Source organism: Pelodiscus sinensis, chromosome 5 (assembly GCF_049634645.1).
Source record: "Pelodiscus sinensis isolate JC-2024 chromosome 5, ASM4963464v1, whole genome shotgun sequence".
Lineage (NCBI taxonomy): Eukaryota > Metazoa > Chordata > Testudines > Trionychidae > Pelodiscus > Pelodiscus sinensis.
Genome location: NC_134715.1, coordinates 111,501,871 through 111,527,495, shown reverse-complemented (window position 1 = coordinate 111,527,495; position 25,625 = coordinate 111,501,871). Strand labels below are relative to the sequence as shown.

At 41.4% G+C, this 25,625-nt stretch overlaps 1 protein-coding gene across 4 annotated transcripts in view; it reads left to right on the top strand.

Annotated features, from left to right (window-relative positions):
• EVC2 (EvC ciliary complex subunit 2) overlaps nucleotides 1-25,625 on the top strand; it is a 156,110-nt gene that overhangs the window by 65,093 nt on the left and 65,392 nt on the right. For all 4 annotated transcript variants that reach the window (XM_075930754.1, XM_075930753.1, XM_075930752.1 and 1 more), the window contains 3 exons: nucleotides 2,581-2,905; nucleotides 14,534-14,773; nucleotides 16,553-16,728. In XM_075930754.1, coding sequence (XP_075786869.1) covers nucleotides 2,581-2,905; nucleotides 14,534-14,773; nucleotides 16,553-16,728 — 741 coding nt within the window. The remainder of the gene's footprint in view (nucleotides 1-2,580; nucleotides 2,906-14,533; nucleotides 14,774-16,552; nucleotides 16,729-25,625) is intronic.

Genomic DNA, 25,625 nt, shown 5'->3' with positions numbered 1-25,625 from the left:
AGACTTCCTTCCCTGAGATTCAGTTAAAAAGTTAGTGAATGGATGGTGGGGGGAAGGGAAGAAAGCCTCAGCATAATAAACCTGAAAATAATCTGATTGTGTCTAACTAAACATTCCCTGTTCTACTCACATATCTGTTGTTCCAAGGTTTAGTTCTTCCCAAGGCATGGTAATTGCTGGAAATTCCACGTTTTGGCCCTGGCTTAACTCATATCTCTACTCCATTCTGGTCCCACTAAAACTGCAGCAGGGAAGTCCTGCTTTTTTTCCCCAATTCAAACCCCCCCACTAAGTTTTCATTGGCTTTCCTGGCTCCCTGCCAACACATCTTGGAAACTGTGTAGGACCTGCTGCCTTTGGGTTTAACCCTTATAGGCAATTTAATTAACTGAATGGTAGTATGTCCAGAAGAGGATAGCACTCTCTCATTCATCACAGTAACACCTAGCAACCAAGTAATACTTTACCAAATATGTCTTTTTTGTTTTGTTAATAAAATCACCTTCCATAGTGCATCTTCCTGGGTTCTCAAATGGGTTTTGATTTGGGTGATGGCAGCATAACACCGAAGGTCAGGGAATCGGTGACCTTGGGAAGTTTTTTAAAGTAGAAACATTTACTGGCAGAGTATTTTTGAATTCTGTTATGGGCCCCCACATTCTGCCCTTGAAGTGCCAGAGTGGGGAACAGTCTTGACAGGAAGTTGAACCTCTCTAGTCTGGCACTATCTAGTGTGGTAACCTCAATGGTCTGACATGGCTGGATATTTGCCTATTGTGGATGGATCAAATTTCCTGTGCCACCCCCCTTACCACTGTCCATGTCCCTCACTGCCTTAGGCTGGGATCACAGCAAGTGGTGGCTCTGGAGCAACAAGGCCAGGACACTAGGTAACAGCAGAAGGGCTGGTGGCTTTGACCTGGGGCCAGTGGCTGGGATCCTGGGTGGTGGCTAGGAACTGTGGGTCTAGCATTGGAGCACCCATGCCATAGCTGACCTCCTGTAGTTTGGCATACTCTCTGGTTCACGCTAATCGGGTCTGCAGGGCTGGATTAGAGGAGTTCAGCCTGTATTTACAAAGAAACCAAGGACTGAATGTTATAGAGCAGGGGTGAGTAAAGGGCCCAAATGTGGCCCGCAGATGTTCTGCCACTCCCCCGCCCCCAGGCCAATCAAGTCCTGGGGGTGGAAGGGGGGTGCAAAGTCTCTCACTCCCTGCCCCCACTCTGCAAGAGCCCTGTGCCCCTTGCAGGGTGGGGACAGGGAGTGAGAGACTTTGCGCACTCCTCCCTGTCCCAGGCCCCAGCACGCAAAGTCTCCTCCTGCCCTGCAAGGGGCGTGAATTCCTTGCCAGGCAGGAGCAGGGAGAAATTTGCATTTTAGTTCTGGAGACCAAGCTCTAAAATCTTTTTTAATTTAAAAATGAAGAATTGCTTGAGGAAGAGGCTGAACATTTTATAGGATTGAATATTTAGACTCCTTGAGGTGAAACAGCTGCATTTTATTATTACAGTAAACATGTTGCAAATCTTTCCAGGGCCTCTGCTGTCTCATTTGAAATGTATCTGAGATTTAGCTCGAAGAACCAATCAAATCAATAATTTACCATAACTGGAAAAGTATTTATTATGTGCAATAGATTTTATTTTCTTTTTGGTTTAATTTTTATATCAGTCACACTTAGCCAGACTTAAGCTGTAAATATGTGTTCAAGACTTACATCGTCAATCACGTCGGAATGATAGCATATTAAAATCTACTTATAGTCTGTGTGCAAAAGTGTACAGTGCTGTCTTTTCATGCAAAATGGCATTCAGGGACAAGAAATCCATTTCTCTAATACTGAATTGAGTTCTAACTAGTTTAAGAATGGCAGAATTTAGAAAAGATACATTTTGTAAAAGATGTGTCCTCCTGAGTTAATTAACTGAAATAACAAATGAGTATCTCTTTACATGCAGCATGATGTTTAGTGGATATTGCCTTTTGTAACAAATATTTTTCTCTGTGTTGTTAATCTTATTCCTAAAATTAGATTAATTTCCATGAGAAAGAGATAATGGCTATATTAATTTGTATTATCAAGAACTAATCAAAACACATGTATTTTTTTTCCTGTGGTGCTGTCAGAAAAGTATAAAATACTTCAGGCAAGACTTGGGGGTATATAGTGAGATTGGAACCATTGTATAAAGTCTGTGCAACTTGCAGTTAATTATTTGCTCCATTAGGAATGTATTTCTGTTCACGGCATTCATTTGTAGGGCATTTTTGTTTGCTTTTAATCTGAGAAATATGTTAATTTTTTTTTAAATCCCTTTTCCCTTTCTCTTTTCCTCTCTATTATTGACCATTAATGGAAATCTAAAAATAGCCAGATTTCATTAATAGTGCACTATTGAAATTTATTCATTCCCACAAATTTGTGGTGGTGCTATTATTAGACTAATAGTGTGTCATCCTTCTGGTCTGCTTTGAATGCTGTTCGGTAGTGTAATATCTAATGGTTATAGTTAACTTTTTGTGATAAAAATTGTGTCTCATCTGAAGCCCTAAACACTCACAACTTGTATTTTACAGCTTGGAAGTAGCAAACCTGATTCGGGCAGATGCTGATCTGGAAGCATATCGCATGCAGATTTACAAAGAGGTGATTGCAATGTTGATGAAAAACATGGTTTTCAGATACAATCTTTCTCCTAATGTGGAGAAAAGGATGAGTTCCGTTTTCAAAAAACATTTTTTTGCCATGGAGAATGAAGTTCAGGAGGAGTATAAAAGGAAGATAGTGGCATTAACCGCTGAATGTGATCTAGATACTAGGAAAGAAATGGAAGCTCAGCATCAACGAGAGAGAGCTGCAAATGACGAAGCTGAAGAAATAATCAAGCGACTGAATGAGAAGGTAAAACAGCTATAAAAGTGCCGTGACACTTTTGTATTAATTTTTTCCTGTGATTTCTCTTTTTAGGCTATGTCTACACTCGTGGCTTCTTGCGCAAATAATATGCAAATGAGGCTAAGCGTGGAATATCACCGAGCCTCATTTGCATACCTAATGAGACACCATTTTTTTCAGAAGAGCCTCTTGCGCAAGAAGGAGCATCTACATTGCCCCTTCTTGTGCAAGAAAAACCCTCTTGTGCAACGCCGTTCTTCCTGAAAAGTAATAGGTGTAACGGCGTAATAGGTGTATTCCACGAGGAGTACAGCTAGTTCGGATTAGAAGCCTAATCCGAACTAGCTACTCCGTGCCGCGTGTAGCCGCGTGGCACGGGGTTCGAACTAGCCGGCATTTAAAAATGGCGCCGGCCGGCTTCATGGAAATGAAGCCCGGGAAATTCAAATCCCGGGCTTCATTTGCAATTGCGGATGACTACATTACCCCAGCTAGTTCGAACTAGCGGGGTAGTGTAGACATACCCTTAGAGTGTAATGGCAGCGATGTTGTGTTTTTTCTTGCTATTGTAGTTGCCCATTGAGAATTCCAGCAGTCTTCTTACTAGGGATGTAAGCAATTAGTCGACTGTCTGATAAGCATAGTTGACTAGTGACTCAACTAGTCGCTTCCCTCCTCCTCCCCTTCCCCTGTCCCCCCCTGCTGCCTCTATCAAAGAGAGGCAACAGGGTGAGGAAGCCAGTGCTGGGGGGGGGGGGGATCCGGCTTAAAAGTCAGTTCTCCCCAGCACCGTCTGTGGGACTGGAGTACAAAAGGGAGCCGGTGGTGCTTCTGCCTTTGAAAAAAGCATAAGTGCCATAGTGAGCACAGAGTGAGTGGAGGACTCAAGCAGACCTCTGCTGGGCCCATGCTCTTCTACATTTCAAAATCGAAGCTCACATGAGGTATGGGCCAGCCACTGCTCGAATCCCCTGCTGGCCACGTGTTCCCCGCAGTGCTTCTGCCTTTGAAATGTAGCAAGAGCTGGCAGGGCTCTTGCTACATTTCAAAGGCAGAGACGCTCATATCGACTAATCAAATAGTCGATGCAAATTCCGTCGACTATTCCATTAGTTGATTAATCTAAATTTAACATCCCTACTTTGTACATTTCACGCATTAACTTGAAAAAAGAATACCTGTAATTAATATTTTGTATTTGTCAAACCTTACCACTTGAATTAGGAAGATGGTTCAGAAGGATTAACCAGCACAATTCATTATTTGCCACTGATGCTGCACTTCTTACATGAATGTGTATACCTGTGTATTGAATGCAACGATGCAGCTATTCAAAGTGCCCATTTGTCAATGAGTTGTAGCAATGGAATAATTCACATTAGAAATATAGTCCCACAGAACAAGATGTGCAGAGTCTTAAGTTCTTTATCACGTTTGCAAATACTACAAAAATAATCTGTACTTGTTATTTAGGCTTTTATGGCAATTAATAACACTGACAGGGAAATAATGATCAAAACAATGAACAGAACCATGGGGACAGCATTGTGAGATACTGGGTGAGCCAGTTCTGCACTGGCCCTTTGTTGATACTAAAGAGAGAGGGAAAAATAGTCTCGTAGATGTGAACGTTTTTTGTCTCTGAAACTGGGCGTTTTTCCCGACCAAAAGTTGCATTGTATTGTGAAGGCTCTCACTATTTTATGACCAAAAAGCAGTTATTGGCAACAAAACTTGGTAGTGTAGACATGTCATAAGTAGGGCTGTCAAGCGATTAAAAAATTAATCTTCAATTAATCACGTGCACTGCCCCTCTGAAACGCTATTGGCATTTCAAAAGGGCAGCGCTGCAGAAACCTGGGATCAGCTGGAGTCCTCAGCTGACCCCAGGCTCAGTACAACTTCCCCTTTGAAATGCAATGGCAGCATTTCAAAGGGGCAACACCGCAGGATCCCGGGATCAGCTGGAGTCCTCAGCTGACCCCAGGCTCAGTGCACCTTCCCCTTTGAAATGCAGTGGCAGCATTTCAAAATGGCAACACCGCAGGATCCCAGGATCAGCTGGAGTCCCCAGCTGATCCCGGGCTCTGCTAGCACTGCCCCTTTGAAACGCCGCTGAAGTGTTTCAAAGGGGCAGCGCATGCGATTAATCGCGATTAAATTTTTTAATCGCTTGACAGCCCTTGAAGAGATTCTGATTTGAAATGGGGGAAAATCAAAGCCAGACTCATCCATTTATTTCCTTCCTCCCTCTCCAACTGTTATGCTCTTTACAATATGGGAAAGAGACCAGATGCGGAGAGGGTTGGTGTGACAGTATTGAATTTATAAAAGGTAGGAAACTTGGAGTTAGTTGGATGGGTTTAACCTCCTTCTTATCTCTCTCATGCTATTCAAGTTTGGAAGCAGTGCAGACTATGGCTAAATGTCTAAGGGTGGTGTTTTTCAAAAGTGTTCAGCGTGACTTAACTGCTGGGAGTAGGGTGAAGCCTGTGTTTAGGAAAATCCCACTCTAAAACATTTACCATTCTCCTATTACTTGATGGGTTTTGGTGTGGGAGGAAGCAGGCCTTGGTTTTTATTTCTGGAATGTATTCTTAGCTGAGGCATGAGTATCTCCCAGACCAGCCACTAGTAATTTCTGAACTGAACTCTAAGATGTGGGTCTTAAAGGGAGTTCCCATTTCTTTTCTTATCTGGTATATGGTTTTATTGATTCTGTAATTCAGACAATGAAATTTTCTCACTGGAATGTAATAATTGATTTTAACGGGGCTACATTTTCACAAAGATATCTGAGAGTTACACTCTTGTGGTAATGGGGTTTTGTTTCTAAACAAGAGCTATTAATAGTCAAAACTATTTTGTACTTTATGATAAATTGTGTGGGGCAAGAAACTTAGCCAGAAGCTTGAGTAATATATTTAATCAAGTAATTGTATGTTTCAACTATTTAGCTGAATGTGGGGTAGTTGTAGCCAAGTTAGGCCCAAGATATTAGAGAGATAAGGTGTGGGTGAGAAAAAATTGTTATCGGATCAGAGACACAAGCTTTCCAGTTTACACGGAGCTCTTATTCAGGTATGGGAAATATACTTACTGTGTCACAGTTAAATACAAGGTGGAACAGATTGCTCAGCACAGGTTGATAACACACATTTCAAGTGAGCATTTAAATAAAGTCACCCATTAATAGCCCTGTAGTCAAAAGTGTGTGTGGGGGGGGGGCGGGGAGGAGCAGCAGGGGATGAGGTGCATGTGTTTCTGGGTTATAGATTATTGGTGTAATATACCAATATGCCATTAAGCCCTATTCCATCCAGGTTCTTAGTGTTTAACAAAGTTGTGAATTTAAGTTCTAAGAGTCATCTTTTGAAGGAGTGCGGATTTCCTTTCAAACTGAGGAAAATGAGAACTGAGAGGTCAGGTACAGAGTGACTATTTTGTGAAAAGTGTTCAACTCCAGGTGATTGTGGGTTTTTTTTACATTTATCATTTTCCTGTGGGAGCTCACTCCCGAGAATAGTGGTTGTCTGGTTTCACCCACATAATTATTATTTGGGCACTTACTGCACCGAATGAGATGCATTTCACTGTGAATGCTCCCTAGAAAGAAGTGTTAAATGTCCCACCTTGTATTTGGCTGTGTCACTCTTGAGTGTTTCCCATACCCGAAGAAGAGTTTTGTGTAATCTCGAAAACTTTTCTCTCTACTCTACAGAATTTGGTCCAATAAAAGATAATACCTCAATCGCCTTTCAGTCTGTTTACTTGTCATTCAGATCTTAATTGAACAGTTTTCTTTCTAATTCATTTTTATGTCTTTTTACTTTTTTACAAGTACACAAGAAGCATTAGATATATTTCACTACCTCTAACAATGTTTTTAGAAATATTGGCCCTGATTCTGAATGGGATCCAATAGAACAGGTCCCAGTAGCTCTTCCAAGTGCCAGTGATCAAAATAGAATCTTCACTGAAATCTATTCAGTAGTCCATGCCAGTGAATTCCATTGCTATTCTATAACCACAAAAGCAGTACAAGCAAAGAAACAGTTCCTTTTTTGTGCCATCACATCTAGCCAAAAGTTTGTGTTTAAATTGGTAACTCATTTTGATAGAAAAGGAAGATATACTTTATTCATTTCTACTCAACACATTACTGAGAGAAAGTTTTTTTGGTTCTTTTGACAATATTTGCATTGTAAGTTTTAGGAGATGTTTTTATTACTAATAAGGCTCAGGCAGAAGGTGAGTATCTTTATTTTTCAGAAATGTGAATGCAAGAGTTATATATCTGACTAATCAACAGATTAGTTGGGCTGTGCACTGTGGATCCTTTCTTCCATACATCTGTATGAAACTTTACCATAAACAACAGATTTATTCAAAATGCATATTTATATTTTAGTATAAATATAATAATATTATTTATTATATCACCGCTTTTGTATATTTTATTATGTATTCTAGCTACCGTGTCTCTACATCAGGGCTGGGCAAAATATAGCCTGCTGGACAAATCTGGCCTGCCAAGCCACTAGATCCAGCCCGCAGATGCAGCATGGAGTATTAGGCAGATTCCCTGCATGCCCTCCCAGCATGCTGCTGAAAAAAGCGACTGCAGACCGTTTGTGTTTCACAGCTAGAGGGCAGGGAGAGAGACTGCCTTTCCTCCCCCCATCCCTAGCATAATTCCATTGGCTAGAAACCGGCCAATGGGAGCTGCCTGCTTGAAGAACAGACAGCACATGAAGCACCCCCTCTCCTCCCCACACTTCTCAGGCTTGTAGTTATTTGCAGATTCATGTGGCTCCTGCAGCCTGTGCAGGAGCAGGAGTCTGCCTGAGAAATGTGCTGTACACCAATTCCTTTACCCAGGTCACAACCCCTTCCTACCCTGGGTCACAACCCAAACTCTTGTATCCCCTCTGGCACCCCAGTCCTGTGTCCCAGGTCACAACTGACTCCTTCACCCAAACTCCCTCTCACATTCCCTCCTACATCCCAGTCCCTTACCCTAAGCTCCCTTCTTCATCCAACCTCCATCCCAGACCCCACCCCTCCTCCATTAATATCATGGGAGAGTGTGGCCCTTGACCACTTTCCAAAATCTTGGGAGTGCCCCCCATAAAAAATTATTGCCCACCCATTGCTCTAGATGCATCCCTTGCCAATGGTCATATAGTCTGTATTGTCCCTTTAACATTTTTGTTAGTCTCTAAGCTACTGCAGGACCATTCGTTGTTGTTTTTAGTTTTTGTCCCTTTTAGAAGCTATAATATTATTTTTATGGTAGAGCTTGGAGTTGCCATTATTTTTTCTGCTTCCTTATTTATGTACATCAGCATTTGGTAATTTTGGGACCATTTACTTTGCCACATTCAGCTGTAAAGGCTTGATCCGACTCCCACTGCAGCCAGTCTACACTTGCACCCTAGTTCGAACTAGTAAATGAAGCGGGGATTTAAATATCCTGTGCTTCATTAGCATAATCTCTCCCGCGCGCTGTTTCGGAACTCAGCTTTTTCGAACCAGGAAGTGCACTCTGGGCCGCATTAGTTCGAATCAAAACCCTTGGTTCAAACTAATGTTAATGTCCAAAAAATGAGGAGCAACATTAGTTCGAACCAAGGAGTTTGATTCGAACTAAATCAAAGTGCTAAATCAGATTCGAACTAAACCAGAGCGCACTTCCTGGTTCGAAAAAGCTGAGTTCCGAAACAGCGCGCGGGAGAGATTATGCTAATGAAGCACGGGATATTTAAATCCCCGCTTCATTTACTATTTTGGTTGCCTCCATTTGAATCCCTACTTCGAACTAGGGTGCAGATGTTTGAACTAGGGTGCAGATGTTCGAACTCAGGGAGTTCAGTGGCATAGAATCCAAACATATATAGACAAAATTCTCTTTTTGCAAATTTTTCACAGAATAAATAAACCTATTGTTCTGTGTGCAGAAGAGTAGAAATATTGATTTAAGTAATTAAAAAAAATTAAAACCAACACAGTTACAAAGCCGTAAGCCTTGCCTCTTGCCAGGAGGAAAACAAGGTTGGGCGAGGCGGGGGGAGGGTTGTGTTTGTTCTTTTAGTCTTGGATGGCGCACAGGTACTATGTTGAAACCTGGATTCAGATTGAACATTTGCTAGATACATTGGTAGTCCTGCTACTGGCTGATGAATGGTGGTGCACAGCATTTTTGGTGTAAGGCGTCAGTCCCCCCCCATCTCTCCACCCAAAGATTTAAGGACATGCTTGGTTTTACACAGTGCAAAGCCCCAATGAAGTTAGAATCATAGAATCATAGGACTGGAAGGGACCTCGAGAGGTCATCGAGTCCAGCCCCCCACCCTCAAGGCAGGACCAAGCTCCGTCTACACCATCCCTGACAGATGTCTATCTAACCTGTTCTTAAATATCTCCAGAGAGGGAGATTCCACCACCTCCCTTGGCAATTTATTCCAATATTTGACCACCCTGACAGTTAGGAATTTTTTCCTAATGTCTAATCTAAACCTCCCTTGCTGCACTTTAAGCCCATTACTCCTTGTCCTGTCCTCAGAAACCAAGAGGAACAAATTTTTTCCTTCCTCCTTGTGACACCCTTTAAGATATTTGAAAACCGCTATCATGTCCCCCCTTAATCTTCTTTTTCCAAACTAAACAAGCCCAGTTCATGAAGCCTGGCTTCATAGGTCATGTTCTCCAGACCTTTAATCATTCTTGTAGCTCTTCTCTGTACCCTTTCCAATTTCTCCACATCTTTCTTGAAATGTGGTGCCCAGAACTGGACACAGTACTCCAGCTGAGGCCTAACTAGTGCAGAGTAGAGCGGCAGAATGACTTCACGAGGTTTGCTTACAACACACCTGTTGATACAACCTAGAATCATATTTGCTTTTTTTGCAACAGCATCACATTGTTGACTCATAATCAACTTGTGGTCCACTATGACCCCTAGATCCCTTTCCGCCATGCTCCTTCCTAGACAGTCGCTTCCCATCTTGTATGTATGGAACTGATTGTTCCTTCCTAAGTGGAGCACTTTGCATTTCTCTTTATTAAACTTCATCCTGTTTACCTCTGACCATTTCTCTAACTTGCTAAGGTCATTTTGAATTATGTCCCTATCCTCCAAAGAAGTTGCAACTCCACCTAGTTTGGTATCATCTGCAAACTTAATAAGCATACTCTCTATCCCAATATCTACATCATTGATGAAGATATTGAACAGTACGGGTCCCAAAACAGACCCTTGAGGAACTCCACTTGTTATCCCTTTCCAGCAGGATTTAGCACCGTTAACAACAATTCTCTGACTACGGTTATCTAGCCAATTATGCACCCACCTTATTGTGGCCCTATCTAAGTTATATTTGCCTAGTTTATCAATAAGAATATCATGCGAGACCGTATCAAATCATAGAATCGTAGAATAATAGGACTGGAAGGGACCTCGAGAGGTCATCGAGTCCAGCCCCCCGCCCTCAAGGCAGGATCAAGCTCCTAAAGTCTAGGTATATGACATCCACCGCTTCTCCCTTATCCACAAGGCTCGTTATCTTATCAAAGAAAGCTATCAGATTAGTTTGGCATGACTTGTTCTTCATAAACCCATGCTGGCTATTCCCTATCACTTTATTACCTTCCAAGTGTTTGCATATGATTTCCTTAATTACCTGCTCCATTATCTTCCCTGGGACAGACGTTAAACTGACCGGTCTGTAGTTTCCTGGGTTGTTCTTATTCCCCTTTTTATAGATGGGCACAATATTTGCCCTTTTCCAGTCTTCTGGTATCACCCCTGTCTGCCATGATTTTTCAAAGATCATAGCTAAAGGCTCAGATACCTCCTCTATCAGCTCCTTGAGTATCCTGGGATGCATTTCATCAGGACCTGGTGACTTGCTGACATCTAACTTTCTTAAGTGATTTTTAACTTGTTCTTTGTGTATCCTATCTTCTAAACTTACCCTCTTTCTGCTTGTATTCACTACGTTAGGCACACCTCCAGACTTCTCGGTGAAGACCGAAACAAAGAAGTCATTGAGCATCTCCGCCATTTCCAAGTTTCCTGTTATTGCTTCTCCCTCCTCACTGAGCAGTGGGCCTACCCTGTCCTTGGTCTTCCTCTTGCTTTTAATGTATTTATAAAAGGTCTTCTTGTTTCCCTTTATGCCTGTAGCTAGTTTGATCTCATTTTGTGCCTTTGCCTTTTATAATCTTGCCCCTGCATTCCCGTGTTGCTTGCCTATATTCATCCTTTGTTATTTGTCCTAGTTTCCATTTTTTATATGACTCCTTTTTTATTTTGGGATCATGCAAGATCTCCTTGTTAAGCCATGCTGGTCTTTTGCCATATTTTCTATCTTTCCTACACAGCGGAATTGTTTGCTTTTGGGCCCTTAACAACGTCCCTTTGCAATACTTCCAACTCTCCTCAGTTGTTTTTCCCTTCAGTCTTGCTTCCCATGGGACCTTACCTACAAGTTCTCTGAGCTTATCAAAATCTGCCTTCCTGAAATCCATTACCTCAATTGTGCTGGTCTCCCTTCTACCTTTCCTTAAGATCATGAACTCTATTATTTCATGATCACTGTCCCCCATACTATCTTCCACTTTCAAGTTCTCAACTAGTTCCTCCCTATTTGTTAAAATCAAATCCAGAACAGCTTCTCCTCTGGTAGCTTTTTCAACCTTCTGAAACAGAAAGTTGTCTCCAATGCAGTCCAGAAACTTATTGGATAGCCTGTGCCCCGTTGTGTTAGTTTCCCAACATATGTCTGGATAGTTGAATTCCCCCATCACCACCAAATCTTGGGCTTTGGATAGTTTTATTAATTGTTTAAAAAAGGCCTCATTCACCTCTTCCACCTGGCTAGGGGGCCTGTAGTAGACTCCTAGCATGACATCACCCTCATTTTTTACCCCTTTTAGCTTAACCCAGAGACTCTCTACACAGCTATCTCCTACGTTCATCTCCACTTCAGTCCAAGTGTGTACATTTTTAATATACAAGGCAACCCCTCCTCCCTTTTTTCCCTGTCTGTCCTTCCTGAGCAAGCCATCTTCTTCCATACCAACATTCCAATCATGCGTCCCATCCCACCAGGTTTCTGTAATACCAATGATATCATAGTTGTATTTATTTGTTAGCAATTCCAGTTCTTCCTGCTTATTACCCATACTTCTCGCATTTGTATATAGGCATCTAAGATACTGATTTGATCTTGCCTCCCTGTTGTGCCCTGACCCTCCTTTCTCCTTGCCATTATAGGCCGTAGTCCCCCCCATTTCCAACCCATCTCCCAGTCCCGCACATTCAGCACTTACCTGTGGGCTTTGCTCACCTGTCCCCGTCAAACCTAGTTTAAAGCCCTCCTCACAAGGTTAGCCAGTCTGTGTCCAAACAAGGCCTTCCCGCACCTGGAAAGGTGAACTCCATCTCTGCCAAGCAGTCCTTCCTGGAAGAGCACCCCGTAGTCAAGGAAGCCGAAGCCCTCCTGGCGACACCATTCTCGCAGCCAGGCATTCACCTCCGGGATGCAACTCTCTCTGCCCGGGCCCCTACCTTTGACAGGAAGGATCGAAGAGAATACCACCTGTGCCCCAAACTCCCTCACTTGTACTCCCAAAGCCCTTTAGTCACGCTTGATCTGCTCAGTGTCACACCTGGCAGTATCATTTGTGCCCACATGGATGAGTAGCATGGGGTAGTAGTCAGAGGGCCAGATAATCCTCGACAATGCCTCCGTAACATCTCGGATACGGGCCCTTGGCAGACAGCATACCTCTCGAGATGAACTGTCAGGGCGACAGATGGGCGCCTCCGTTCCCCTCAGAAGAGAGTCTCCAACCACCACTACCCTACGTTTCTTCCTCGCAGTGGTGGCAGGAGACTGCTCAACCTTGGTGGTGGGACTATATGCAGTCTATAAAATTAAGTCTGTAAATAAGTCTTTTGCAGCATTACTTCAACAGCCATTGTTGGACATTTTTATTTACCTACTTTAATCTCTGAAATGGAAGGGGCTGAATATGTGTGTGTGTGTGTGTGTGTATGTAACTGTGAAAAGGACAAACCTCACCAGACTAACAGTTTAAAATCAATAGTATTACCAATGCAACCAGTCTAACTATAGCCTTTAATAGTACAGGAAGTGCTCTTTGCGTGGTGGGGCATAAGGATGTTAAGCAGCGGGTGACTGACGAATCGTGTAGTCGATACAATTTATATTGACTACAAGTTTAGTCGATAAGGGAAGACACTGACCCAGCTCGTATCAGGTCCAGGAGCTACCCCTGCTGTGGCTCTGCAGTTTAAATGTAGTAGGAGCCAGTTGCACAGGCAGCCCAGCTTCTACTATATTTAAACTGCAGACCCACAGCGGGGGTAGGTCCCAGGACGGAGCAGTCCCGGCTTGCACTTAGTCCCAGACTGCTGCCCCTCTGTATTTTAAATGTAGTAAGAGCCAGGTGGCTCTTACCCCTGCTGTGGCTCTTACCCCTGCTGTGGCTCTGCATTTTAAATGTAGTAAGTCCAGGACCACTGTGCCTATGCCCTCTTCCCTTCCCCCCTCCCTCCCGCGCCGCAGAGATGGTGCTGGGGGGAACCGGCTTTTTACTCGGGGGAAGTAAGTAGTTGAGTAATGACTTGACTACCCAATAAGTCTATGCTTATTGGCAGGCCTTGACAAGCGGCGGCGAGCCCCGCTTGCCAGCCGCACGGTTTGGCATGCTGCGCATGCGCTAATCGTGCTGCGGCGCCATGCTGGGCTAAAATCTGCTCACCATGGGTGAGCAGATTGCCCTAATTGTCGAGCCCTGCTTATTGGGTAGTCAACTACTTGACTAGTCATTTACATTCCTAGTGGGGCATATGTGTGTCTTTACTTTTAATAATTTTATACAATCTGTGACTGAACCCTATGTACATTATATTCTCACTAGACATAGATTACAAAGTATTTATTGTAAAGAAGGTTTATTTTTAGTTCCATTGTTATGGCTCTAAAATAATTTTTCAGACTAATTAGTAGAAATATTGTCTTTTAACATATGTGCATTCTATTAATAAGAACTTCTAATGATTACAGTAGAACAGATTGTTTTCTAATTTCATATAACATATCATTTATATTCTGTTTTAAATGTAAGCTTATTGCCATTTCACTGACCTAATTAGTATGGCTGTGTTCCATTTTATAACTATTCATGAATTAATGTAGACTGAGAGATACACTTAATATATATTTGGTCACTGTGGAATGTTATATGGCTTGTTATGAATAACTTGTATAGGATACTTCTTCAGTTCCAAAAAGTCTTCATTATGTCTTAGAAATATGATCTGGGTTATTAGTTGAATATGTGAAGATGAACAAATTCATCTTCTAACACAGTCTTTTCTGTTCAATATTGAAAATATGATTTAATGTTAATATTTATTTTATTTCAAAACAGCTGCTCATTTCAGATGACTTAAAGAGGAATGAGCATAGTATGCACTGAATACATGTGAACATATTGTAATCATTAGTCTCACTAATATAGGTACTTGTAAAATATGTTAAACACTTGTAATCATTTGGATTTCAGTTTTGGGATTTTTTTTTTTTGGTCCTCTCCCAGTCTGCTATCGAATACAGAGATCTTCTGGAGAAAATTCACAAACTTGAGCAAAACCACATGAAGAGGTTCCTTTTGGTGAAGCAGGAGGAATATTTTGCGAAGGCTTACCGCCAGCTGGCTATTTCCCAGAGAACAGAGCTCCATAATTTCTTTTTTACACAGATAAAAAATGCTGTTTTCAAGGGAGAATTAAAACTAGACACGGCCAAAGCAATAGTAGAGGATTACTCTAAAATACAGGTAACGTAAAAATTCCACTCTTAACCTTCTATTAGAAAACAGTCACATGTTAATATTTGTGAAATGTTTCTGTAAATATATACACTTGCAGAGCTTTGCTGTGTTATCACTTCTATAAGTGATTGACAGTAGAAATAAGATGCAAAACTACAGTCCCATAATTTTAAAAATGTAAAAGTCTAAACAAACATGATTAACGAACCCCAATAATGATAGGAATTGTGCATGCTCACTACAGCAGTCTATACCAGCTAATTGGGTTTTATATGATGTCATGATGATGAGGGTTAGCCAGCAGCCTGGGGATTAAGGGGTTAACCACACCTAGGCAGGTGGAGTGGCCAATAGAAATGTAGGTAGGACTTTCAAACTGGGACAAAGGAATTTGGGTTTTTTCTTTTCTCCTTTTGTTTCTCTGGGTGAGTCCTCTGAAGCAAGGGGAGGAACAAGCATGTCTCTCTCTCCCCAAGAAACAATTCTTCACTTTCTGTAAATAGGGTAAAGTTTAGGTAGTTTTGTTAGGCTTTATTTTTTTAAGGGTTGGGTATGGGATCTCATATCTGGCACTGCTTAAGAGATGTTTGACTTTTCTTTTTAACTAAGTTCTAGCCCATGGTGTAATTCCTCCATGAGTATATTTTGTTACCTTTCCATCTGATCCTTATGCTTGCAACAGGAATGTTGTTGTTATAATAAAAGTTTTCTCTTTTCTTTTTATTAACCTGGCATTGGTTACTTGTGTGTCCTGATTTTTATAATAGGGGTGAGATTTCCCAAATGATCTTTCCCCTCATCTCGTTATTAATATTTGGGTGGTGGCAGCGAAAATTTTATTCCCAAAATCTAGGTTTTTAAGATTTTGGGGGAAGTTTTATACCAAAGCCTGGTAGATAAGGTTTTGGGGAGCACCTGCTGGCTCCCACTTCTGCATTTATCGTGCCAGAGTGGGGAAGGAGCCATGACACATGACAAATGTGAACACTTGTGGCATGTTGTTAAAGCTCAGGGGTAAATTCTTCAAAAGTGCTTAGTGACATAGAATCCTAAATCACTTATGAACTTTCGGAAGTTTTACCCTGTATCTTAAATTGGAAATTGCTCAAGGGAAAGGCCATTAAAAATAGAGTCTAGATTTGTATTTGTTTTCTAGTGAGCATTGGGGGCAGGGGAGGGATAGCTCAGTGGTTTGAACATTTGCCTGCTACACCCAGGGTTATGAGCTCAGTCTTTGAGGGGGCCATTTAGGGATCTGGGGCAAATCTGTCAGGGGTGGTACTTGGTCCTCCCATGAAGGCAGGGGACTGGACTCAATAATTTTTCAAGGTCCTTCTAGTTCTATGAGGTATATCTCCATATATTATACTATCCTTGATCCCCAGTTCAGCAAGGAAATTAAACATATGCCTACTTGTAAGTACATGACTAGTCCTGCTAAAGTCAACAGGACTGCTCATGTGTTTAAATCTAGGCTCATGCATCAAGTATGTTGTTGAATCAGTCTCATTGACTTCCATGGACTACTCTGCGTCGTAAGCGGCGTGTGTTCAGGCCCATAGATCAAAAAACTGTGTTAAATTCATGCACTGTAATAACTTGACACAATCCTCTAATTTAAAATACTTTTAACTAGTATGAAAGTTCTTTGTTGTTTTTCACTTGTAAAGGCTGTTTAACTTTATTCTTTAATGCACTAAGCTAATCTAAATAATCTCTCTCAGGTATTAGTTAAAATGAACATAACTTATCATTAGACATATGTGTATATTTTCTTTCCCATAGGGGGACTTTGAAGAATTGATGGATTTTTTACAGGCTAGTAAGAAGTATCATCTGAGTAAAAGATTTGCTTACAGAGAGTACCTGATAAAGAATATGCACTTATGGGATTCTTATACCTCTTCTCTCTTGAACACAGCAATAAGCCAGATAGCAAGTCTCATAAACAAGATTGAAAGGTAAATATATCTCTATTTTAACTGTTTCTGGTGTCTTCGCTGCTGTGTTAACTGAGCAGTACAGGGCACGCTTAAAAACATTTTAGCTATACCTAATAAAGGTTTAAAAAAATAATTTAAAAGTTTAGTGAGAAGGATTATTATTTTTAAAATCATATAGGGAAATATTGAACAGCTACCATATTGGTTATTCACCATCATAGTGTAATATACAGTATTTGGCCCTGATACCAGAACATAGAAACACTGCTGTCCCACCTACCCAGTTAGAGCCCATTAACTACAGTGAGGCTCTAAATGGGTACATCAATTTATTTGTGTGCTGCACATTACAGGAGCAGGGTCATTATATGTGAGTTGACTAATGATAGTGGGCCTGCTGAAAGAACAAGGTTTTTTTCTACTACAGGCTATAAATAATCTTTAGACTAAGTGGTAGACACATGTGCTTTGGTGTGAATCAGGGGTTCTAGTCACAACCCCAGTTGTGATGTAGATCTGAATTATCTGCTGCTGTGAATGTGTTAAAATAAGATCTTGCTTATTTTCTTTTATCCCAGCCTCACTCCATGTCATACTTGTCCAAATGACTGACTTCCATTTTTGTTTTTAATATGTGATTTGCTTAACTGGATCATTCAGAGTTAGATAAGTGCAGTGTCTTAAGGATAGAGTCAAAACTTGCCTTACAAATGAAGTGTTCCAGTCAGCTTCTTTAACTGATGGGACCCTGTATAGTTAGACTCATTCACAGTTGCCCATATTCTGCTACTGAGAGGATTTTTCCCACTGAAGTCAGCAAGGCTTTGGGGCTGATTATGCATCCTTTACTTTTTGAGATAGTCCTCACCCACCTGAATAGCCTACGTAACTCAATAGGAATACCCTACTGATCAGGCCCCTGTGTGTATGAAAAGCTAGACCTAGATGAACAGCCAACTCTTGATTCACTTCTAAATTTAGCATGTAGGGTTAGGAGCTGGATATATGGTCTCAAATTGGAATGCACAAATGTTTTCCAAAGGAAAGATGATCTCCACAGTTGACTGAGCTTATAAATAATATAATTGTTATCGATCTTTATTAGCAGACAAGACACATGCTTTTGGGAATTTTAAAGAATAAATGTGGATAAAGTAGTAAGTAGAAATGAATTGGCAAACATATTATTTAGCTGCTTTGGGGTATTTCTTTTAGGTCATATGGGTTTTGGGATGATTCAGATATTGTATTTGAGAATACTGTAGAAATATCCCTGAAAGTAATATGAAGACATAAAAAATGATGAAATGCTGCAGGAGAAATGAGCAGTTAAAATTATATGACAATATAGAGCAATTTGAAGGAGAACTCTAGCTAGTACCAAGAGAGATGCAGCATCTGCTAGCCTGGCATACAGAGAAACTACTGAAGAGTATGCCAGGAAAGTAGAATGTGGCATGGGCAGGAAAGCAAATTACTAATTTTTTATTGATTCTTTGCCCACATCTTTCTTTATATATTTTAGACATCTATATAGGTGCCAAGTGCCAGTCATCTGGGTGCCTTATGTTACAGAAACATATACAAAATATAATCCACACTTCTCAGTCAGAAACCGGACTATAGAGACATCTCACTATTTAAGTTGTTTTCTTCCCTGTTGTTCTTAACTGAAAAGTAAAAATAATAGAAGATTTAGAGTTTGGCTTTCAAATGATTAAAAAATTAATCTGACATTTTGTGTGCTTTTTCCCTGTGCTATACTGATTTCATGGGGGAAACCAATATTTTTAAAATTGGGGGTCCTGATCCAAAAAAGACTTACGCGGTTATATTAGAGAGGTCATGGTATTGCCACCCTTAGTTCTGCACCAACTTCAGAACTAGGCAGCCAGAGGGTGGAAGCTGTTGGCCAAGCACCCAGCTCTGAACACAGTGCCCCACCAGCAGCAGCACAGAAGTAAGGGTGATGATACCACACCAGGCCACCAGTATTACCTGTAAGCTTGTGCGGCCACTCAGGAGAGATTCAAATGCTGCTCAGCAATTAGCAAAACACCCACAGCTAGGTTCTTTGTTTCTGCTGGTGGTGCACGTTGGCACATGCCTTGGTGTCCATAAAATTTAGTCTGCACATAGATGGAAGAAATCCACACATGGATGCTTACTTCTCCACTACTGCCTTCAGAGTTAGGCAACCAGACAGAGGTGGATGCTGACTTAGGGCCCAGCTCTGAAGGCAGTAACACACAAGTAAAGGTGGCGATACCATACCATACCATCATTATTTCTGAACTGCTGCTGGTGGGATGATACCTTTAGAGAGGAGTACCCGGCCAACAGCCACTGCTCTCTGACTTCCCAGCTTTGATGTCAGTGCAGATATAAGGGTTACAATACCACGAACCCCCTAAAATAAACTTGTGTCTTGCCATTCTCCAGCTTCCCATCTCTAAAGACAGCAGTTCCACCAGCAGCTGTGCAGAAATAAAGAGTACTGAAAACACCCCCCCCCCCCCATACACACACACTATAGCTTTGTAAGCCTCCCAAAACTCCTTTTTTTGGGCGGGGGGGGGGGGGGGAGTGAGCACCTCTACAATTATAATACTGTAAAATTAAATTATAAATCTTATGACCATGACATTGACCAAATGTGAATTTGGTAGGGCCCTAGTTATAACTTCAGGCACCCTCCCCTACCCCACCTCACCTCCCATCACAAAGTATGCTTGCATTCAGAAAATTGTCAAGACCTGCATGGTATTTTTCATTCTCTGAATATTGATACTGTAAATCTACACAATGTAGTATTTCAGAACATTCTCCAGGGTCATTCTGCTGCAGGCGAAGCTGAGAATTATACTCAAAACCTAGAAAAGGAATAATTCCATGGTAGATGGGCCAGAATTTCAATGTTTAATTATAAGGGGAATTGGGGAATATTTACAGACCAGAGCATAAGAAATAATAAGAGCTGGAAAAATTTAAACCAAAATGCTTGTCCTTTTAAATTGTATCATTAATCTCCTTTGCTTTTTCATCTTACCCGTCAACTCCCACTTCTCTAGTTACAAATTTAGATATTCTTTTATCAAAAGTAGCATACCAGGTTAGGTACCTTAAGCATATAATTATAGATGGGATTATTAAAGGGACTTTTGAGATGCATAATCATTTTATATCTAGAAAAGAAGTTGGGAAAAGATGTGGATGAGAGAGAATGCATATAAACAAAATTAGAGCAACATATAACAGGCATTTTACAAATGCTGAAAAGGGTTTTTTAAAACAGAGCTTAATAGAATATGTAAAATTAGAACATTTATCTAGTGGTGTTGAGGTCCTTAACTCAAATAAGCGTTGATTTTCTTCACTTAAATTATTGTTCCGGGGTGGGTTTGGAGACGAGGGGGTCAGTATGCAGGCTGCCCCAGGGAGAGAGGACAGCCCCAGCCCTCTATTACCAAAGCAGTTTGGGGATAGATGAGAAGTTCCTGTCCAGGGCCTCTGCTGCTCCAACAGGCACAGCCGGGGGTAGAGATGTTCATTTTCCATGGCTGGGGGACAGACACACAGACAAACTCTCTAAAATACGTAGTAGATAGTTGTTCCTTTCTCCTCCTCTTTCCCCTTGCTGGCCCAATAGAGTTATAGCTGTCCCAGTCCTCATCTCTGGCCCCTTGCTGTCATCCTGTGGTCACTCTGTGGTACAGCTGTCCCTCCTGCCAGATTCCCTTTCTGTCCATGTTATGTGAAACAATCAAATTCCACACACATCTCATTTTCCTTGCACAACCAAACCCTGACCTTGCTTTAAGTAAAGAGAAGAGGAAGCCACATACCAAATTTGGTGAGTCTAGCTCTTACCATTTAGAAGGCGTTCTTGAACAAAAGGATTCACAGACAGATGGCTAGACAAACACATTTTTTAAATATATAGTAAGATATATAAATATTGGGTAAAAGGTCAATCAAAATTTGTATGCAAAAGATACTGTAAGAATATTATCAAAATAAGCAAATTGTGAGTTTCAGTTGTAAAAACAGACACTCGAGGACAATAGAGAAAATTTCAAACAAAATCTAGAGGCCAGGATTTTGAAACTTGACTGTCTAAAGCTAGCATTTATATAGAAGCCTGATTTTTCTGAGCAAGTTGCAGTCACTCAGCTTCTTTGCAAAATCAAGCTATTGATGTGGGTGCCTAAATATGGATTTAAGTGCCTGGCTCTAGGTATTTGCAGTGCTGTTGTACTCCTGTTGGTCCCAAGATATTTCAGAGACAAGGCTTTTATTTGAACAACTTTTGCTGATGGAAGAAAAAAGCTTTCAAGTTTCTCTTTATACTAACATAATTTGATCCAGTAAAATATATTACCTCACCCACCATGTGTGTCTAATTCTAGGTATAGAAGTTTGAAATTTTTATCTATATTATAGTAGGCAAGGCTGGATATTCAGATGTCTCTGGGCAAGATTCTCTCTCCATTCCATTCTGCCTTCTTTGCATCACTCAGTGCAATGGGGCTGTATTCTGGCCCAGACAACCTACTGAGATTTTTGCCAGGGGTTAGGGAGCTCTCAGCTGACATAAAGCCAGTGTAGTTGGTTCCTATGCCAACTCTACGCCTTCTGCCCTCCTGTACAAACACTGTCTTGGGAGGAGAGGGGTCCAGCTGCACTTTGCCAAATCTTAGCTGGTCCCCTTAAGGACTTGATCTTAGCTGGTCTTCTTGAGGAGCAATGGTCTCAAGTTACAGTGGGAAAGGTCTAGGTTGGATATTAGGAAAAACTATTTCACTAGGAGGGTGGTGAGGCACTGGAAAGGGTTACTTAGGGAGGTGGTGGAATCTCCCATCCCTAGAGGTTTTTAAGTCCCAGCTTGACAAAGCCGTGGCTGGGTTGATTTAGTTGGGATTGGTCCTGCTTTGGGCAGGGGGCTGAACTCTATGACCTCCTGAGGTCTCTTCCAGCCCTGGGATTCTATGATTCTTAAAGAGCTGGGCTGGAGCTGATGTGATCTATGAATTTTGGAGTTGTCACCAGCCATAAACAATTCCTCCTCTGCTGCCCTTTCCCCATTCTGAATCTAGGAGAGAATCTTGTTTTCTTTAATAAAGAAATGTTACACTTTGAACAAGGTTCCCCAGAGGCGAAGGACAGGATTACATATCACTGGTGAAAACAGAACTTTCCTTTGAAAAGAAAACGAAAGTAGCCAATTCTTGAGTTAAGTTATCCAGGAAAATAAAATAGTAGAGGCTGGAAAATAAAGAACCATCAAATCCTAAACCTGATGGTTACAATGAAAAAAGGTATAAGTAAATTACTCTGCGAATCACGGGCCTCACTTAGGTGTTTTATAAACATCAAATTTGTTGTGTCTCAGACCATTGCATAACATCCTACCTTCAGCATTTGGCGATACCTAACATTGTAGAGAAAAATGGGATGCTGAATCAATTCCCCTCCAGCAAAGCAGCTAAACTGTTATTGGGTTTGCTGTACGGCAGTGGTCACCAACCAGTAGATCTTGGAGCCTTTGACAAGTGATCCTGACAGCTTTCGCCAGGAGACTATCAAGTGCCGGCACTTCATCTGCCCCTCCAAGCGCTGCTGTGTTGCTCCTGCCCTCTGCCTTGGAGCTGCCCCCCAGCCCCGGGAGCCTCTTGTTTGCTGTGCAGGACTCAGAAAGAAGAGGGGAGGGTGCTGATGTCAGGATGCCCCTCACTCCACTCTGTATCCCATCTCTGCAGAGTAGAGGCAGAAATGGAGAGAGTTTGCTGACTGCTTTTGGGAGTGTACAGGGCCAGAGTAGGGGTAAGCCCGCCTTAGTCCCTTGCACCACCACCCAGAAGCCACCTGTTGTAAGCAGTACCCAGGGGGAGCCTGCATTCCAATCCTCGGCCCCAGCCCTGAACCCCTTCTGCACACCAAACCCCTGCTGTACCCCTGAGTCCCCCTGCACCGAAACTCCTTCCCAGAGCCTGCACACTGAACCCTGTCCTGCACTGAAACTCCCTGCCCCAGGCTCAGCTCAGAACCCCTCTCACGCTCCAAATCCAAGATCAGAGTCCACATTCCCCTCCACTCCATCCCAGCCCTCTGCCTCCTGCCCCCAGCCTGATAAAAGTAAGTGAGGATGGGGGTAGGAGGAAGGGAGGGAGGGAGCATATAGTGAGCAGGGGCGGGGCCTTGGAGAAGGGGCGGGAAGGAGGCAGGGGCAACGGTGTTTGGGTTTGAGGTAGATCCTGGATTGCATTTAAATTCAAAAAGTGATCTCATGCTTAAAAAGGTTGGAGACCACTGCTGTACAGTATTTAGGGCAAGGGTGGGGAGAATACTTCTTTCACGTCCTCCATATACTTATTATAGTACACACACAAACATGAAATTTGATTAACGCCACAAGTTATCCATTGTAATAACATTATCCAGCTCTTGTTTAAAATCCAACCAGACTTCTTGACTTGATTATCCTGTATGGCTGTGAATTCCCCATTTTGACAACGGTATATACTGACCTTTGTTTCTTTTTATTAAATTCCATTAGTATCCCATTATTTTCACATGATGGGACTGTGGAACAGAAAAGTGCTTTTCAGGTCTCCTTATGCCCTCTATCATTTTTGATTGTGCAGTCAAGTCCCCTCTAAATCATTCTTTCCAGACTGGATTATCCTACTTTGTGGAATCTCTTTTGGAGTCTCTTTCCCAGTCTTTGCTGTATCTCAAAATGACCCCAGTTGAACCCAGCACTACTGATCAGATTATTTTATTTAATAGAGGACCTGATAGCTAAGCCTGATATTTTTAATTTCATATATATATATATATATATATATATATATATATATATATATATATATATATATATTAGCAGAACCTAAAAGCTTCATTGAGGGCAAAGCCCCATTGTCATCAGTACTGTACAATATATAGTGAATGACCGTTCCTGCCTCAAAAAAGCATACAGTCTAAGAGATAAGACACATCTGATGAATGACGCAGGGAATGACGCAAATGAGCAGGGAATGGTGTCTGAAATATAATAGAATGTCACTACACGTGATAGATATTAGTCATATCACTTAATATCCTTCACACATGCATACTGACAGTGAGGTGATACAAGAAGCTACACACAGCAGGATGGGATTTCACATAAATGCTGTGTGAACAATTCATAGCCAACCAGTAACAGCAATTACAGTAATCAGAGGTGTGTCTACCATTGTGGACTATGTCACTGCAATATTTTCTGCTGTGGTTTGCCCGTAGAGCCATTTTATTTGTATATGTGCCATTGTGAGTAGATATCTTCATTGAGCTTGCCACTATCTAACTTCCTCTCTTGCTTTGGAAGATTCCACAGTTTCAATGCCCATCAGCATATTAGGCGCAATCTGCTAATACACGTTATCTTACATGTATGCAAGTTAAATGTCCTCTGTCATCAAATTATCGGTTTCATTTATATGTTTAAATCTATCTAAAGATTTTCATCATCCTTCAGAAATTTTCACTAAACACATCTACTTATCATCATTAACATAATTTACTAACTTTTTACTTTTTGTTCAAAATCTATTCAATAGTTTTTATCAAATACTGGCATCACCCTGGCACCCTAATATTTCACCTGTAGGACAGTCTTCCCTGTAACTTTTTAATGGCTTCACTGGTTTGGACTGCATGGCTCCCTTATCCATTTATTAGTCATTTTCCTTAATACCGGTTGAACCTCTCTAGACCAGAATCCTCGGGAAATTACTGGTTCCGAATGAGAGAATTTTCTGGACCAAGGGAGGTCAGTATTGTCTAGCAGCATTACCAACACTTCCACTACTGACTGTGCAGTTAGAGGACATTTAGGGGTAAATTAGAGCTAAATATCATAGAACACAGAGAGCTAGGACTGGTTGCTGTAAACAGATTTTATGGGGTGATGGGAAACTTGACCACAGCCATGAAAAGTGGACATCTGGCTAACTATGATGGATCATGCATGTTCTGGACAAGAGAGTTCTGGATTAGAGAGATTCAACCTGTAGTCTCAAATGAGACATTTTGAAAAATCTTAGTAAATTGAATTCCTGAATACTTCAACTACCATTTTGTTAACATTTTCAAAGTATTCTCATAGATAGAAAGCTTTTTTTAAACCATTTGCCATACAAAAACTATCCTGGGGTTGACCTGTCCAGGCAATTCTTGTCTAAGTGTTGTTCTACTTTAATGGAATCTGAATAACCGGTTTACCTGATAGCATGAGGAGGCCCACCATTCCTGGGTTGTAGAGTGTCAAAAAGGCACCAGGTTAGTGATTTTCCAGCTTTTTTTCCAAAACAATTGCTATTTCTAAAGTACTATGACTTCATTTCGCCTGTAATTCTGCTCTTTCACACTTCATTTCCTCCATAGCACTTTGATAAACATCATCCGGTTCTGTCAATTTACTGGATTGAAGAACTCATATTGCTATTTTAAATTTCTCCATGGATTTCAATCTCTAATAAGTCCACAATAATTTCCTGTGATATGTCCCCTTAAATCTTACCATCGTCTATTGTAAGTCCAAAGCAAACCATTCCTCTTGCTGATCTCTTTTAATAATGTATTTTTTATTCTCCTCCATTTAAGTAGAATCCCTTGACTCATTGAGTATTTCTCTGCACAGTCCTTTGATGTCCCTTTCCAGCAGATAGCACTGCAGTAACTACTTTACTCATTGTTACCATCATTGTTTCAGAAGAGCATAAGCATTTAATCTCTTGGGGCCTGATCCTACCATCTGCATTAAGGTTAATGACTTGCTTAGAAGCTCTTTGGGTCTAGGTTTTACTGTGAGGAATTAACCATGGGAATTCTGATCTGGACAATACTTGTCCAGTTGGATGAAATCCTGGCTT